The sequence below is a fragment of the Bradysia coprophila genome, unplaced genomic scaffold (genome assembly GCF_014529535.1).
Source record: "Bradysia coprophila strain Holo2 unplaced genomic scaffold, BU_Bcop_v1 contig_322, whole genome shotgun sequence".
Lineage (NCBI taxonomy): Eukaryota > Metazoa > Arthropoda > Insecta > Diptera > Sciaridae > Bradysia > Bradysia coprophila.
In genome coordinates, this window is record NW_023503582.1 from 17,775 (window position 1) to 37,086 (window position 19,312).

Here is a 19,312-nt window from a genome sequence, read left to right on the forward strand (position 1 = left end):
GACCATGTAATGGAGCCGATTGTTATAAGCGAACATGACTATGCCATGCAGCCGGCTGAGTTAGTTGATACAGCCCAATCTGTTGAATCGAGTGATGTCATCCAGCCGATTCAGGCAATAAGAAGCTCAGGAAAGCAATGGGTGAAGGTGGAAGAAATATACGATTTCTACTACAAGATGAATCCGGCATGCAAGAACTTGGACAAAACAGCGTCCAATAAATGGAAAAGTAGCATCCGTCACGCGCTGTCTTCAAGCGCAAAATTCGTTCAACGTGAGGTTACAGCCGGCAGCGATCGAGTCAAGCAGAAACGATTTCAATATGCTATCAATCCGGACCTGGACAAAGGGAAGAAGGCTAAAAAGCAGAAGAAAGCGATGCCGGCCACTGAATTTGAGTTTTAACCGAATTAGTGAACGATGTACGAGGACTTTGAAGTGAGGTGGACATTCATGGAAAGTGCGAAGTAAAAAAAAAGAACGAAAAGTGAGTAAAATTAAGGAAAATGTGAAGTAAAAAAGGATGATTTTCAATGTAAAAGTGTGCGATAAGTGAGTTTGCCAGAAAGGTGTTGTGTCTTATTTATACGGAAAGGTGGATTGAATAACCATTCAAAGCTTAACTTTGAATCAGAGCGTTAATCACCGCACATTCAATTTAATTAATTTTTAGGTCTTTTTTCCATAGGAAAAAAAGACCTATTGTGGGCACTTCATCTGTCCGTCCGTCCGTCCGTCCGTCCGTCCGTCCGTCCGTCCGTCCGTCCGTCCGTCCGTCCGTCCGTCCGTCCGTCCGTCCGTCCGTCCGTCCGTCCGTCCGTCCGTCCGTCCGTCCGTCCGTCCGTCCGTCCGTCCGTCCGTCCGTCCGTCCGTCCGTCCGTCTGTCCGTCCGTCCGTCTGTGTCACAAATAAAATGTGATTGATAAAAGTTCAAATTGCAATGCTACTATGAACAAACCAACACCAGGCAAATCAATTATTATTTGTTATCTGGTAACCAATCGCTCATAGCAGACATTGCAATTTGAAAGTTTGGTAGTTGTTGGTAGTTGGACCCCCAAAATATTTAGCAGCAGAGATGTTTACCGTTTGAGAGCTACGCACCGAATGACGAAATTATTCTGCCTGCTTGCCTATTTATAACTCAACAATTTGGTAGTTGACTACCACGTTGGTAAATTGCAATGCTACTATGAGCAAACCAACACCAGGCAAATCAATTATTATTTGTTATCTGGTAACCGATCGTTCATAGCAGACATTGCAATTTGGTAGTTGTTGGTAGTTAGACCCCCAAACTATATAGCAGCAAAGATGTTTCTTACTCGAGAGACGCACACCGACTGACGAAATTATTCGGCCTGCTGGTCTATTTATAAATCGAGTATTTGGTAGTTGACTACCAAAGTGGTAGTTGAATGACTACCAAAGTGGTAGTTGACTGACTACCAAAGTGGTAGTTGACTGACTACCAAAGTGGTAGTTGACTGACTACCAAAGTGGTAGTTGACTGACTACCAAAGTGGTAGTTGACTACCAAAGTGGTAGTTGACTACCAAAGTGGTAGTTGACTACCAACATGGTAGTTGACTAATACGGATGTTGTAGATATTTTTACTGTTTGATAGCTGCACACCGACTGATGAAATTAATCGGCTTGCTTGCCTATTTATAATTCCAAAATTTGGTAGTTGAATACCAAAGTGGTACTTGAATGAGTACCAAGCTAGTAGTAAACAGAAATTGAAAAAAAAATGAAAAAAGACCTCACCAGGCTTCAGCCGGTCTATTCTTGTTATTTAATTTATGTCATTTTGTCATTTAATTTGAATAAAAATTTGGAAAACCATTTCTTGTGTCTCATTCAGATTCGTTTTTAGCGAGTCCAGCCCCTGCAGCTACGATCGAAATATTCAATTTTTCGGTATACTATCCAGAGAAACGTATATTTCCCGCCAAAAAAGTAACTATGTCGGCCGGAGAGAGCAGCCGATAACCAAATGTTATAACTACACGCATTGCAAGTCCTTTCATACCTTTCGTACCTTTCATGTTTAAAGCACTTCCTTCGACGCCCTCAACATGCAAAATCCATCGGCTTCGCCTCTGATCAACAAAACTCACACGAAAACTCTACTTTTCAACGTGTTATGCCAAAGCACCTAGCAGGTTAATAGAAAAAAATAAAGTAGTATTTTAATCGAAGTATGCGAAAATTTCCATACCTTTTTTTTCAAGATGCATTGCAAAATTACCATTAAGGCTGCTAATGGTATTATTGGTACCAAAATACTACACTATTTGACGTGTAAAAACCTCTATTACCCTGCTAGGTGCTTTGGTTATGCAAATAACTATCTCGGCCGCAATTGAGTGCGCATGATTGTTGCTGAAATTTTTGCAGACTGATTTCCTTGTGTTGTGGTTTCGTCTCATTATGATCCTTAAGGCACAACAAACCGCGTTGGTAAATCGTTATGAAAGTGGAATTTTTCAGTACACGTCGTAGTCTTGTCCTACACGGCTTCGCCGCGTTACTCTCGAAATTTCACTCCTAACGCAAATAGTATAAATCGCAATTTTCATTGAATTCAGTAATAAAAGATCGATTCGCGCTCCTACCCTTACCACCAATCTCGTTCGATCAAAGCAATTGGGCATGGTATTAACGAGGGGGAAAGCACCTGAACTGCATCTGTTTGAAACTGTTCACAACTCTTTGCAAGTGCTTGTAACTCTTTGCACATCATTCGAACATCCGAGTGGGACCTCAAAAACCCCTTACAGTGGAAGTGTGACGCAAGTCCCTTTATCCACTTACAAAAGAATTGATATTCAATAAGTGTCACCCCACCGATATCACTTCAAATGTTGCATTATAAACGATATTCTCATTTTCAGTTTAAATTTCCTCTTCTCATGTATGAGATGTGGCTTACTTTGTAGGATTTTCTGCGTGGGTAAAGTAGACCGCGTCCTTCGTGAAACATTGCTCTATCGACGAGTTTGAAGTTTGTTTCCCGCAATGACGGTATGGATAATGTCAATAGTCAAAATCACAAGGCCGAAACTAGTAGCAAGTATCTCGAAGTTACTTCGGCGAAGTGTCACAAACGAGTGTTATTGTGAGTAGCAGAAGGTTGTTTCCGAATTAATGAATTACGTAGCAGCCACCCAATGTAGAATGGAAAAGAAAAAGACAACGCACACCGTCAACGGGCTTTTCACTTAACCGGGAATACAAACGATGCACCAGACATAAAGCACTCAGTACAACGGGAGAACGAGAGATGTCGCTCGTAGATGCTATCTCAGCCGCAAACCAATGAGTCGATTCGATCAGATGTTGTTATAATCTGATTGACAGAATCGAAGTGTTGACAGAATCATGGTCGTCCAGAATCCACAGATTCGGAATAGCTGGATCCTCTGAATAACTCTGAATGTTACTCACACTATCCATGCTCGAAGCGAGAGGTGGATCAGAGATTTGGACCATTAAAGACTACGTGTTTTCCTACGAAAATTTCATTTTAGTCTCAAGTTTTTCTTAAAAATGTTTCGACTTCGTCTGTAGCTGCACTTCCACATCAAACGGTGAATGACAAAACTGTCTGTAATCGTTGTCGAATCAACATTTCAACATGATCTCTGTCAAATGAATGAATAATAATTTTATTCTCTACTATATTCTAGCCGAGTACAAGGCATACATAAGTATATCACAGATATAAACATAAACATAAATAAATTCAATAAATCCAATTAAGCGTAATAAATTAATCATTCAAATGCAAGAAGATAAGCAGGAACACAAACAACGAAAATCAATATTAATCAAAAGTCCACCAAGGTGGTACGGTCAAATAACCTAATTATCAAATTGAATCACCAAAAAGGTGTCGTCAAATAGAATAAATGAAAAAATCGAAAAATTCATCATCAGCAATCAAATCAATTTAAATCACCGAAACGGTGTCGTCAAAAAGAACAAACGAAAATTACGAAACATCTGTCGTCAGTAATCAAGTCAAAAGAAGCGAACAGTATTTAGCAGGATGAAAATGAACCAAACGTTGAATCGTCAAGTTCGATAACATTTCGGCGAAACTCTCGTGAAGGTAACGTTGGGTCAACATGGGCGGCAGCAAAGTTGAACAGACGACATGCAAAATTAAACGGAGAGTTCGTCAGGTATTCACGTCTGTATGTTGCTAAGCGAATCAGTGGGGGGTTGCGTAATGCTCTGGATCCGCTATACAACTCAATACGATCTCGAAGTGGTTGAGAGTTAACTTTCCCAGTCAACACATCGTGAATGAAGAAAACTGCTGCGTTAACACGTCGTCTTGCTAATGATTGTAAGTGCAGTTCACTGGATCTATCAACGTATGGACGTAGATGGCGGGTTCCATCATTCGAAGGGATGTATCGGTCGGCATTGGCGTACAAAACAAACTGCCTTTGTACGCTTTCAAACGACTGAGTTATAGAGCATTTTTGTAGTGTCGGAGTTGAAACGTCCATAACATTGGCGTTTGACGAAAGATAACATGGAGTGTCCTTTGTTCGATGATAGCTCGTAGTGTGCGTCAAATGAAAAGTTGTCTCTGTAAGTTACACCGAGGTCTTTCACGTTGTTAACTCGCTTGAGTGGCTGACCATTTATATGATAATCGGCAAGGACCGGGCGCTGTTACGGAAGATCGTCATTATTTTGCACTTGCCCGCATTCAATTCGAATCCATTATCACAACACCAGTCGTGAAAATCATTGATGGACTGTTGAAGCGTCTGAGTATCAGTAATGGTGGAAATTTTGTTGTGTATAAGCTTTTTGTCGTCGGCGAAGTTCAGCCCTCTGGTGGCAGTAAGTGAAGCGTCTGAGTCATCGAAAAACACCAGGAAAAATGTTGGACCGATGATTGAGCCTTGACCAACTCCAGAAAGTACATCAATTACCACGGACAAGTGAGAATTTATCTTGACCGCTTGTTTGCGATTTTGGAAGAGCGATCGGAACCATAACAACAGGCGGTTACTCAGTCGGTATTTGTCAGCTGCTAATTTGAAGAGTAGGAGCACGTATCCTATCACGTCAAAAGATTTGTGGATATCAGCGTAGAAGGAATCTGTTTGGTAGTCGCTTTGGAACGAGTCATAAACCAGAACGGAGAATTCAAATAGGTTAGATTCCACTCTCCTCCCTGGAAAGAATCCATGTTGAGTTGGCGATATGTGTGGGTAGATGTTATATCTGAGCTGAGCGAGGATAATGATGTCCAAAACTTTTGCCAGATTAGGTGAAACATTAACGCCTCTGTAGTTGGTCACGTTTGATTTGTTACCCGACTTGTGAACAGGAGTAAGATGGCCGAGTTTCCAAATTTCTGGATATGTTAAATCAGCTAGTGACTTCGAGTAAATGATGGAGAGAGGTAGGCATAGTAGATCGGCGCAATTGCGAAGAAATAGTGGGGCCATCTTAAAAGAAAAAGACAACGCACACCGTCAACGGGCTTTTCACTTAACCGGGAATACAAACGATGCACCAGACGAGAGATGTCGCTCGTAGATGCTATCTCAGCCGCAAACCAATGAGTCGATTCGATCAGATGTTGTTATAATCTGATTGACAGAATCAAAGTGTTGACAGAATCATGGTCGTCCAGAATCCACAGATTCGGAATAGCTGGATCCTCTGAATGTTACTCACACTATCCATGCTCGAAGCGAGAGGTGGATCAGAGATTTGGACCATTAAAGACTACGTGTTTTCCTACGAAAATTTCATTTTAGTCTCAAGTTTTTCTTAAAAATGTTTCGACTTCGTCTGTAGCTGCACTTCCACATCAAACGGTGAATGACAAAACTGTCTGTAATCGTTGTCGAATCAACATTTCAACATGATCTCTGTCAAATATTGGTGGTCATTCTGAATTGGATTTACAAGTTCATCGATCCGGGGTAGAATGGCTTTTCACCTCCCCGTTACTATAAGTCGTACATACACCCATAGTCGAGAGATGAAACTAGTCGAAGCTGAGTAGGTCAACTGGGAAAAACAAACGCCAAACTCCGAGACGTCTATCACATCAGTATGAGTCGATTACTCTTCCAAAGATAAATTCAAACAGAACATCCAATCGACGTCAATTCGAGCGTCATCAGCTTATGTCAAAGTGTTGTAAATTTCGTGATGAGATTCATAAACTGTCAATCAGATGTTACGAGAATTATATACCTGCACGGACTGTGCATCTCATCATGAAACATACCATACATTCCCTGAAGCCGACCTAGATGCACGACTTTTTACGGCCTCGTCCCACTAATGAATTCACGGGGATTAAAGGCAATTGAATTGGTTCGCCACTTCGAGGATTTTTTTTCCCCGCAAATTTTTATAATTCACACAAAACCAAAACAATTTCATTCTTTTTCAATTGCAAATCTAAAACCTTTCAAATGTATAACCCAGAACCAGTGAAGCTTTGTAGTGTTACATTTCAACAATTTCAACGATTCAACTTTTTAATTTTCAAATCGAAACTCATTTATTGGTCGCAAGGTTTCATTTTAGCATTGTACCTCTAATTATGATGATGAAGATGATGATGACGATGATTGATTCAATAGTTTTTAAATTACAAAACCTTGCTGCACACACAACAAAGTTGTTTTATTTTCCTGGAAGCGCAACAAAGATTGGAGACATTGCCGTATCGACGAAGGCTTTTCAGAACTTCAGACTTCATAATTCACAAGGAACAGTTGGAATTGCTTTTCTTTCTCGTTGAGGATGAGCCGTCTATAGACATTACAGGCAGAAGAGAAGACGGGACAATGCAAAGTCGATAACCCACTGAAAGTAATGCCAATCTAGAAAAATCCACTGGACCCAAGTTCCGGTGTGAATCGAGTGCAGCGTAAGTTTAGACTGCCTAAGTTTATCATTAATTGCGACCCTCACGGCAACAATCAGAGACCATTTTGCGGAAATCATTTTGCCAGACTTTTCTACATTTTCACGAATTTTGCAAATATTTTTGGGAAAATAAGGAAAAAATCAAGAAATACTTTCCCGACATTCGACCTCTCATCTTCACCATAAATTATGTCGAAAGCTGTGCCTACATACAACGACGAATGCGAAATTATTCGCCACAAAATAACCAAATGCCAAATCTTTCTATTACATTTGGCATTTGGTGTTACTTTGACCAAGGTTTGCCATTGAGATATGTGATTCGGTTACACATGACATTACCTCCGCCAATATATTTCCCTTGATTTTGACTTGATTTAAACAAAATTTCCATTTCTTTATTCGTCGTTCATACCAAAAATGGAACAAAAACATTTCTATTCACTTAGGTAATAAGCTTTGACACTAAAACGTTTACGGTGAGAATGGATCCGCCCTAAACAAATCATTCATTTTGGAGTTTTCCACATTCTAATGACCCCGACAAACGGTTTACGTTCTTTACATTCGTTAATTTGAAAGTGATAGAGGCTGTGTAGTCGAAATGCTAACCGCAATATTGTCATTGCAACGCGAAGAAGTCGCACAAATTTTCGATCATTTTCATAGTACAGTGGACAATAGTTAGGTACAGTCGCGGAATTTTGAAAACCGACCCATTTTCTATTTCGTCGTTTGGTGGTCTTTTTGTGCATTTTGCGTGTAATTTTATGTTAATTTTATGTGGAGCAATGAGAAATTCAAGTAAAACACAGAAACAGAAAATGTGTCGGTTTTCGAAATTCCGTGTGTGTACCTTGTGCACCTTGTACGAAACTATTTTTCGTTTCGTCCATTAAATTTTCTTAAAATCTTTTTTTTTAATTCTGTCCTTGCTGCTGCGCCCCTATAAAGTCATTGGCATCGCAACCATTCATTGACATTTTCGACACTTTTTGGCACATATTTATTTTACATTCTTCTTTTTCCCTTTCCCGTTATGTTCAGCTGTTAATTTGTCTATTGAAACGCTCATCCTTAGCAGTTCATTTCTGGTTCAGATTTCCAACTGTACAGACGTTTTTTGCTAGGTGTCAGTGTCCAGTTAAACTGTAATTTATTTCGAGCCAGTGTTAAGACAGTCCTCAAAATGGAATACATCAATGAGGTAAGTTGATTTAAAATTTTAATTAAATTCAAGCCGATTCTCAAACATTTCCGTTTGCTCGGAATAACCAATTTTTCAAAAAAAAAAATATTTTCTGCTAACGGAGCTCGATCCAAGACAATACGTCAACAGTTCCACAGAATGAATTTCGTCGCACATTGTGGATCTCCACCAGTTTCTCCCTTGAAATCTAAAACAAACGCGACTCATCAAAATCGGTGCACAGGAAGCGGAGATAATCCATTTTCAAAATCAACAACTTCCATACTGAAACCTCCAAAATGACGGCGTCGCAACAATGAAATTCTTTTCTGTCTATTTCCTTTAATTTTTCTCGGGAAGACGTCGGTGAACGGCCATAAAATTTTGCAGTCTGGACGGAAATTAATTGTAAAGAAAGTCCGTACAAAAATGACATTTACATGATTCATGCGTCGAAAACCCTACGTTTCATGTTGGAAGCACGTCTTTCGACGCCCTCAGCATGTAAAATCGATTACACAACTTGCGATAAAAAGATGAAAAGTCTCGTTTTCGTGTGTTTATTGACCGCGGCTTCGCCTCGAATCAACAAAATTCACATGAAAACTCTGCTTTTCATCTTTTTATCCCCAGTCATGTTCACCATCGACAGAAGTGTGTCTCCTCTTAGCTTTTGGAATTGCTATCTGCATGAATATGTCTTTGTAGGTTTGCAATTCTAAACATGACACAGTTTACATAGCTTGTAATATGAGTACAACTGGAGGAGTGACTTCTGAAATGCTAAACTTCAAAAATGCTAGAAATAGTGTAAAAATAATGTAACAATCATGTTAATTGATGTTAATTCCAAGTAAAGTCAATGGAAAACTAATGTTCGTTAGGTAAAAGTGGTGAATGAATGATGGTAAATCATGCGAAATTATGGACACATAATGTATCAATTGGAAAAGTTATGCGTTTATGCTGTGCGTTGACTACATTATTTGTCCAGCATACCACATGATCCTAACTTTATTTTTTAGCGTTTTTACATAACTTACAGGCAAATACCACTTCTTACGTTCAGTACAAGTTATGCCGAAATCATGCGAAATTATGGACACATAATGTATCAATTGGAAAAGTTATGTGTTAATTCTGTATGTTCACGACATTATTTGTCTAGCAGTTCACATGATCCTGACGTTATTTATCCAGCGTTTATACATTACTTAAAGGAAAATGCCAAATGTTATGTTAAGTCCAATTTACACCAAAATATTGGTGAAATTGTAGACACTTAGAAAAAGACTCATTGATGACGATATGATCGTTTAACAAACAAAAATTTCTTAGTATCTGTACATCAAAAATCACAAACAAACAAATCATGAGATTGACTACTTAATTAGCGTCACTAATCAAAAGCTCATTTTGTTTTCTTATAACTCGGAGAGCTTCAACTCTTGTTAGATTGTATTCTTTACAAAATGCAGCCAATGCCCATTCTGGTAAAATGGCTTCAAATATCACATCGGTTGACTGAAAAAAAAAAGTTATAGGTACTAGTACACGTAGAGTTTACACAAATATTTTATAGTGATAATTCACATAAGTTTGATTCTATAAGCTATAAAGTGAATTTCCAAAATCAAACCAAAATTTTAATGTCTACGATGTTTTTGCAATTTTGAAAATTGACTTTACTTATGGAGGTATTGTGGCCATTCGATCTCTTGGGAAAACTCTTTGCCTCGCTGGTAAAGTAAAGTAGTATAGCACACACGGAAAATTGAAGCTCTCGGAGACGAGATATCAAATTACTTCATTGGTATACTAATCTATAACTTGTACTTTATGGTTTATGTCTTATGACTTGTAGCACATCCAGGCCCGGACTGGCCATATGGTGAATTCGGGGAATTCCCGATGGGCCTTTTGGACTTTTGTATGAGAATTTTTAATTTGTGGGCCTTTTTTAAATTGAGTTGCATGGAGCCCCCGATGGACTTTTTCGAGCCAGTCCGGTACTGAGCACATCTGCGTGTTCATGCTTGCAAATTCGAATTTACAAGTAAGACTATCACTATAATTATTTGTGCAAAAACTTTCTCACACAATTATAAAAACTTGCATTGTGGTATTCCTTTTTAACTAGTTTTAGCTCTGCCAATTCAGCCATTGCTTTTAACTGCTCATTGTTTAAAATATCATGCTCTAAAAGATCCGGAAGATCTTTTGGTTTATAGTGTCTTTGTCTTTTCTGAAATTTTGGTCAAGATTTATAATTTTCAATATTTACACAAACTCAATATTCAGAAATAAAATTACATAAAAAATATAACAAAATTACCGGGATTAGTAAAACATAAATCTGTTTTAGAGATTCCTCATGATCAGAGAATGTGCTCAAAATGTAGCTTGAAGAATGGTTCATTAGGTTCCTAGAATTTTTAGAAGTGGAAAAAGGGATGTCTAAAAAGTTTTGTGTTTTTTGTACCTCATATTACTAACGACGACTTCAGCAACCATTTTCTGTGAATTACCAATTTCTGAAGAAGAAATAGAACAATGTAAGGAGAAGAATGGATGGATTTTGTTTACTTCAACAACATTTAGTTGTTGCGCCTATCTATTGGTTGGAACCCTAGAACTTTTGCATAACATTTAAAGTTCTGTCCTAAACAAGTGATAAATAATTTTAAACGTTTTTTGGACGTTTATTCCTAGTGGAAGGTATAATTGTAATTATAGTTATCATAAATATTTTGCACACCGCACACGCAAAATGTCCTTTAATTTACAATAGAATCGTCTCTTTAGATTTAGAGCCACTTGTCACTATCCAACTTATTTCAAAAAAAATCCTTTAAGCTTTAATTACTTTCGTCAATATCACACAGAGCTTAGTAATACTACTACATACTTTTGGCACTATGTTGACTTAATAGTTAGTGTGTTTCTCACAAGTTATTTTAATTTCTCTACTAAAATGTGTCTGTGTTTTGGTTTTCGTAAAAATCAATCGAAGTTTAAAATTTATTTATTTAAAAGATCAGCCAAATTTTTTTTTTACATTTTTGTTACAAATGACACGACATACGTGAAATGTATGAATAAATGAGGAAAAATAAGAAATACTAAGCAAAAAAGAAGTTACTGAAAGTTGGTTTTATTATTATGGTTGAACCGTTTTAGTGCGGCCAGATACGGTCTCGCCTTTTTGGATTTTTTTGCTTGCTCCAGTTGGGTTACATTAGCAATGGCATCGAATGAATGTTTTTTGCTGGCTAATGTGCCTTCGCCTTTCGACAAGATTTGCAGCGCCATTCTTTTTTTTGAACCCTTTTCCAATGGGAAAATGAATGCGGGTAAAAATTTTGACGAAGACGTAAATCTGACCCAACCGAATTCTACGCCAGGCTTTCGCCATTCCGGAATTTCTGCAATTTTTTTTAGTAAATCAACTAATGGGATGTCTTCAGTTTCAAAAATTAAATTTCACACTTCCTAAACCAGTACACAATAAATTTATTTGTAATTCCTTGTTCGTCGGCTGGCGACTGGCAATTTTTTTTTTCTATTTCCAAACACTTTTATGTCTCACCGCTACTTTAAAACACATCACTATAGAGGCCTAAAGGCAACACCCCCTGTAGATCCGATGTGGTGGTTTGAAAGTAGTCAAAGGTTGAGTAAGTCAATTAAAATTTATAATTGTTGATTAGCGATTGTGATCTGTATTAAAGAATGTTACGTCCATGCTTGTAAGTCGATATTATTATTCATAATTTGACTTAGTGCTTTTCGTCAGAAGAACGAATTTTTTTTTGTACCGTGTAGCTACCAGAAAAAACTTTCACCTGTGTAACGAACTAGTTCTTGTGTGTCGAAAAATGAAAATAGGGTGCAATAGAGCAAGTGAAATGTAAAAGTGCAATATCTAATAAGAAGTGGGCGTGTAATTTGATTTGGCGAAATCGGTTTAAATAGATAAATTTAAATTCATAGACAGTTACCGCTTTTTGACGAAACCTTGCCACGTTTGCTCGATGGTTGTCGTTTACGTGTGCCTTTGCGCCGTTTCGTGGTGCGCTACGGTGTAGAAACTATTAAAATAACAAATTTAATAGACTCTTGCCTGCAATACTATAATATTACCAGTGGTATCGTCCGAATCAGACGACGACAATTCCGTTACATCCGATGATGACTCGGATGAGCTCGAAGATGTTTTAATCAGTGACTCTGGTTCCGACACCAAATCCAATTCAGCTGTAACCGATTTCTCAATTTCTTCCTCTTGTTTCTCTTGCGCCTTTTCCTCGGATGTCTTTTGATGTCTTTCCTCGACAATCTTCTGTGCCTCTTCCTCATTTGCAATTTCCGTTTTTTCCCCATTCTTTTTTTGTCCCTCTTCCTCATTTTTTTCTTCGTCCTCTCGTACATGATCACCGTGTTTACTCGCTTCAGCTTTAATGAAATTTAGATTGAAAAACAATATTAAATTCGCTATAAAAACAGCTTCGTTATGAAAAGCTTTTGCTTGTAACTGATGTGTTAGGCCGAAAATACATGTGCAATTTTGCGTTGACGGTATGCTGCATTTTCCATTGTAATACGATATTCACGATAGGGTTAATATAATGCATTAACTCGCGTAATAGCCGATCCCGAGGCCGATCCCATCAACGCAAATTGCTCATATATTTTCGACATAACTAATAATTTTGTGTCGTATATTAGTGAACGTATAATCTTGTCTTCCAATTCACTAAACAAAAGGAACGGAGAACTGTTCGCCAAAATTTTTTTTCTGCGATTTTGAGCTTCGTGGACGATAGAAAATAAACTTGATATCATCATTTCTCTCGAATAGAACATAAATTCCTATGCTCAAGATTCTAATCGAGAAATAACGTTCGATCGAAACGCAGTGAATAACTGAAACTAATAGCTCAATTCCTGTCAGCGCTCCTAAATTTAACAACTGTCAATTTATCCGATCAAAAAATAAGTGTTGGAACTACACTAAATATAACCTTTTACAATAGAGTTAAATTTATCAGTTCCGTTGAATGCTGATGGGAATCGGGCTAACGTATCATGAAAACCGACCGGACTGAAGTCAAATGAGGTGAATGTGAAAAAGAGTCAAATTGTGCTTAGTCCCACCTGTTCGTTTGGGTTTTGTAGCGTGAATGCGCTCCAAATGGCCCTTTACTATTGTTAGCTCCCATCGAGGTAAGCTACCGGGCTCTGAACGATTCTGTGGTGTCACTTTTTTGAAACACAGTGGACATATCATCTGGCATTGGTATGAACGCAGTCCGTTTGAAAAAATACACCAAACCTTGAGCCATTCATTTTCATCAAAACGCGACGAGTTCTGTAAGAAAATGTCACTTATGAAAAATTATTAAATGAAAATTGAGATTTACCTCTGTAAAAGGTTTCAGAGCTTTTTCTTTATAAATCTTCGCAATCTTTATCTTCAATTTTGCATGCTCGATCCTCGTAGATCCGTCAGTAATTTGTTCGTTTGCATCTGTGTAAGATAATACATTTCGTAAGCTTGTCTTAATAGCTCATAAACATCGTTCAATTTTAAATATTTGAAATCACATTTGTATAAGATCAAAGTTTATGGATCTTAATGTGACTTTCATCTGATATAATTTACTTACTAGTGCTATGACTGACTCCTTGGCTTGATGAAATGGTGTTCACCGAATCGCTAGTTCCGTTTTTATTGCGTTCATCATACTGACCGGAGACTAAAATCAAAAAATTGATTAAGTTTCTATTTTATGATTTACTTATTTATATAAATGAAAATATTTGTTGCGATTTGTTACAAAACATAAAACGTCTATTCCACACTCGGATTGTCACACTCGGGCTACGGCATGTACACATCAAGCGATTAAAAAAGTATTTATCATCGAGTTAAATACAACGTTTTTCTCAATAAATCCTACGGCAGCTTCTCATTTTGTCAACTAATTTGAGAAAACAATTTTCTTTGCAAGAAATTTTAAGGAGGAAGTATTTGAATTATAATGTTTTTGTATACTCCTCAATAAAACCAAACAAAATTAGGAAATATAAACTAAATTTATGGAGGAACGTGTATTATAACCAATATCCTCTGAGGCCGAACCAGTGTCTACGTTTCGATAATTCATTCTATTATAACTCTAGGCCCGCACTGACTCTATTGGCATTCGGGCGATGCCTGAAGGGTCTGTAAATTTTTTATTTGAACGAAAGGATTTTCACAAATTTTCTTCATTCAACACCCGACCCATTCCGGTCCTTCATAATTAACGCTTGAAGAGAGGAAAGAGAAGGAAAACTGTGCTTCTTCATGTTCAAACCCTGGTTTTAGTAGTAGAGGACATATTTTCGTGAAATAAACACGAATTTCATTTTCGTAGACTTTGTCACTTCTCGAGATTTTCTACACTTAAAATTCCTCTATGAAACTCAGAAAATGACAAAGTGTTTAGTCAAAGAAATCTTAAATTCTCATAGAAGCTGAACAACGTCCTAAATTTACATGATTACCAAGTGTCGATACACACCAAATTGAAATCAGTACAAATTGGATTGCATTTTTCTGTAATTCAATAGATATTTGCGTGTGTGTCACAAAGAATACACACACACATTTTTTGAAATCTAACGAAACTTATAGTTTCATTCACAAGTATAATTCACAAATATAATTTTCGTTTGTTATTTTGAACTCCGCAAGGAGACACATAATTTCTCGCAACATAGCATATTGTACCTATATGTCGTGACGTTGCGAGGAATTAGTGAATTATTGAAAATGTAAATTACTCTGAGTAAAAACACATTGCAAATTACTGTCATCATAGAATGCACTTTTCATGCCAGTTTTGGTATTGTTTTGGTCTACTGTAAGAGTAGATCTGTTCCAAGGTTATTTACCAAACCGTCATCTTTAGAGCCATAGCCTAAACATTATTGTTGACAAAATGTTCGCAAAAGCTTTATGGCTCTGTGGATGCTCTCGTTTGTTTTCGGCTTGTCAAAAAATTCTTTTTTACAGTACAATGGAACAAATCTATAATGAAACTCGACACAAATGGAGGTATGGAAATTGTGATCTGTGATGACAGTAATTCGCGATGTGTGTTTGCCTCTTTTGCTTTTACCATACCGGCTAGTTCATGATATAACAGTTTTTATCACTCTTCGGTAGATTTCAGGCACAAAATATTCCCTTCCCACTAAATTTGAATCTTAATAGAACAGAACAACTGCTCTTTCATTCAACTTTTATAATTTTACTTGTTATATGGCTACCTAGTTCTATCAGGAGATTACAATCGCTGAAAACATCCGCCGTATCATACGCAGTTATGTCAACACAAAAACGGCTGTGAGGTAAACAAGATAGAAAGCCCTCATACTGAGTGAAATCCGTACTTACGATTGTTAAAGCTGGCAGCTCCATCAATTGTTTGATTGTTAAGTGGCATGTACTGACCAGCATCATGCGTATCGCGAACATGGTAGTTATGGGAACCTCGGTGTTCTGCAATGTAGCCAATTTTACATTATGAGAAACAGTGTTCTGAATACACTTACGATCACTGGGACCGCCAAACATAAATCGATTGTTAGATGTTTGGAATTGATGAAATGAATGGCTGTCATTATCACGGTTGTTGTGTCCATACTGCCCATACTCTGAAATTTATCAAATTGACAAAGTTGAGTGATAGAAAATCATAAAAAATTGATATGATCATTATGTGTGTCGAAAACCATCAATACTTACGATTGTTGGGGCCACCAAAACAGGATGCATTGTTGAAGGGTGAATGAAACTGATTGCCATGGCTGTTTATCGGACTGCCAATACCATGACTGCTAAAATGTAATAATTTCTAACAAATTTGAACAAGTAAATGATGTACTGATAGAATACCCTTGATACTTACAATTATTGGTACCTCCATAAATGGGCCGACTGTTTGCCGATGATTGGAACTGAGGATGAAATGAATTAATCGGGCCGCCAAAATCCTGATTGATGCGCTCATTATACGACCCATACTCTGAAATGCATCGAATTGAAACAAAAGTTTTGAATTCCACATTTGATAGATCTACTGAAGACATAGCATATAGTGGATACTTACGATTAGTTGAGCTTCTAAAAAAGGATGGATTGGCAGACGATGATGGGAATGCATTGGACCTCATCGGACCACCAATGTCATGATGGCTACGGCTGCCATACTGCCAGTATTCTAAAATGCAACGAATCGATTAAGTGTTAACTCAATTTTGATTAAACGATTGATGTGATGCACTGTAGATATAGAATTCACTTGAATCCTTCGATTACCTGGGGAACCAAAAATGCCTGGATTATTCGATGGTGGTTGGAGTTGACGAAATGCATGGCTATTGCTATGTCCATCGTACTGACCATGTTCTGAAATGAACAAATTGGTTTAGTTTCATTCGGTTAGGTAAATACAATTTTAGACATTTAACAGGTCAGGCAGACAAAATAAAACGAAAGTGTTCTCTGGTATTGATCGATATTCTATTCTGAAATTGAAATCAATACTTACGATTGCTGTAGATACTTGCTCCGTCACGTTCTTGATTGCTCGGCTCACCGTTCTCTGAAATCTCATCGTTCTCTGAAATTTATTCAATAAATTTACATACAACAAGGAGCGAATACCCATTTTTACTGTAATATATAAGAATCTCGAGAACCTTAGCATACTTACCCTCATTGGATCTTACAATCTGTTGAGCAGAGAAGAGCGGTTAAAAGTAACGAAATTTCGTCCGTTTCCATCCATTATTTCTCACAGATTTCACTATTTTTATCAGTTTTTCGCGACGTACAACAATAATGTCAATGTGTACTTGAGCTGAGATTTTTCTTTTGGTTTTTTTCAATTTTCTTTCAATGCAAGCTAAGTTTTTTTTACACCCCTACGTACAACAAAGGTATAAGTAAAATTAACTGAATGAATGACTTAATACCACCTGATACTCGGTCATAGTTACAATTGTTATGTTTCGTAGCTGATATCAATCTGTAGCTTGAATATTTGCAGTCATCATTCGGGAACAAGCTCACAGAGGCAAATAATAGAAGGGATTCCCTTGTGAAGCTTCTTGAATTGAATGAATGTTAAATGTCTAATGAATTTATTGTGATTGGTAGTGAATCAGATCCATAACGAGATGACTCGAGAGTTGACATGGTGACGCGGATTAGCCATGACTCGGTACTTAGACATATTTGAAAATGGCAGCGCCATCTCTCGAGTTTTACTCTATGTAGAGCTCTCTTACAATTAATAAGACTTCTGAATAGCAGAGAGCACTCCTGAATTCTAAAGCTCCAAGATCTACAGTCTTCTCAAAATAGGTAGTAAGAATTGCATGTCTTTAATTTTTTTATAATTGCAACAGTAGTTTCAATCTCACACCAGTCTATATACACATTACGTCAGTTGTCTCCCTCCGCAAGTGCGCGTGCAGGCAGTAAATGCGAGTATGAATATTGCTAGTTAATTAATTTTTTTAAAGAAATAATATGAAAAACGGTTCCGAATTCAAGGGAAAATTAGTGAAACACATAATGTGGATAGATTTTGTCAAAACGATGGCAACGATAAAACACTAGATACGTTGATAGTAATATCCGCCAATTCATTGACTCTCATCGACTCAACATTTACAACTAATCTAAGTGATGTTACGCGAAACATTCAATAAAATTTTAGACAAGCTTTTGCACTGGTGTGCTTCGCGACAATTTTTTTTTTCAAAACCACTTAATTGTTGAAATTCGGAGCGCTAGAAGAATGAAGTGAAAAAATAGGGAAATTTCACACAGATGCTTAATTCAACTAATCGGTCTTAAAATTTTACAGTACGTGAGAAATTACATCGTGTTCAAGGAGTCTCTTGATAACTACTACATGCTAGCGTCCGGTCAGAGTCACAAACAGCGCACTGATGGCATGTAATATACTAAGATTGCCAGGAATCCACTCGATCAATACATCAATTAGAATTTTTCGTCATTGACTTAACGATCAGTATGGTTTTGGAACCTGGTGCGAAGGGCAATTATGGTCAATAGTAATTTCACTTAATCTTGTCAAGAAATAACCTCAATAGTTACTTTCGAACCAGGGACCGCCAGAACTCGTTTCGAGAGCATTTGTTGTGCAGCCATTCCCATTGTGATCATTCTGTTAGGAACCTTGCTTTGCGAAAATTCATAAAATTAGAGTTCGATGCAAAAATTATTTTTCTTCGGTTGCTAAAGGAGTCTCTACACATCGTCAACATAAATAATTTATCCGTCACTGTTCGTTCCAAACTTGGATTCATAATAAAAACAATGTGTAACGTCAAATGAAAACATGTTATGCTGATTGTGACAGTTAAATGTCAAAGTAGTTCACTTTTCGTTGTAGAGAAATGTTCATTTTTTATATTTAAGAGAAGGCATTATTGCTCAAGGTTCAAAAAGGCTCAAGGTCTTAAGGTGTTCTTTCAGAATCTTGCAAATGGTACGTTCAGCTCAAAACAAGCAAAATCCGTATGTGCTTCAGGCAGAACCAATTTTGTCATTTGTCCATACCTATTTTATATTCATTGAGCTTCACAGTACATGCAAAGTAAATTTTGATCTCACAGCATGCCTCTTTTTAAATATTTCACCACGTCATTCACTTGAATATAAATATGGAAAACACTATTAACATCGAAAAGATTAAATTGGCGATCGAAAAAGGATCGGAAAAGGACAGGAGGACAATTTTCGAACAAATATATCAACTAAATTCAACGGCTGAATCAATTTGGTTAAAATCGCAATTAACAAAAGTAAATAATTTTTCCGCTACAAAGTAGAAGTAAAATGGGCGCAAGCTTTAAGATGCAATAGTTTTCTGTGCAACTTCTATTTTGAAATGTAGAATTGTAATGATGTTCTTATGATTGAAAATCAGTGGAGATGTACAATATTTACATCATACTCACGAAAGAACTTTCTTCGAAGTTACACTATTACTCCAAGGAACGTGATTATATTTGACGAGTAAAACGTATGTTGAAGTCATTTGTGTGGGATATGAAATGTCCCATCTCACAAAGCCATTATACAATCTGCCTTATTTAGAACAGTT

At 37.2% G+C, this 19,312-nt stretch overlaps 1 protein-coding gene across 1 annotated transcript; it reads right to left on the bottom strand.

Moving 5' to 3' along the window:
• Positions 1-12,225: 12,225 nt before the first annotated feature.
• Positions 12,226-16,840, bottom strand: LOC119079262. The gene is made up of 10 exons (XM_037187041.1): positions 16,837-16,840; positions 16,721-16,792; positions 16,489-16,578; positions 16,280-16,390; positions 15,723-15,824; positions 15,565-15,669; positions 13,787-13,876; positions 13,541-13,647; positions 13,275-13,488; positions 12,226-12,572 (listed from the first exon to the last, which is right to left on the bottom strand). Exons 1-10 carry the CDS (start codon positions 16,838-16,840, stop codon positions 12,226-12,228), a joined length of 1,242 nt encoding a protein of 413 aa, XP_037042936.1.
• Positions 16,841-19,312: the final 2,472 nt, after the last annotated feature.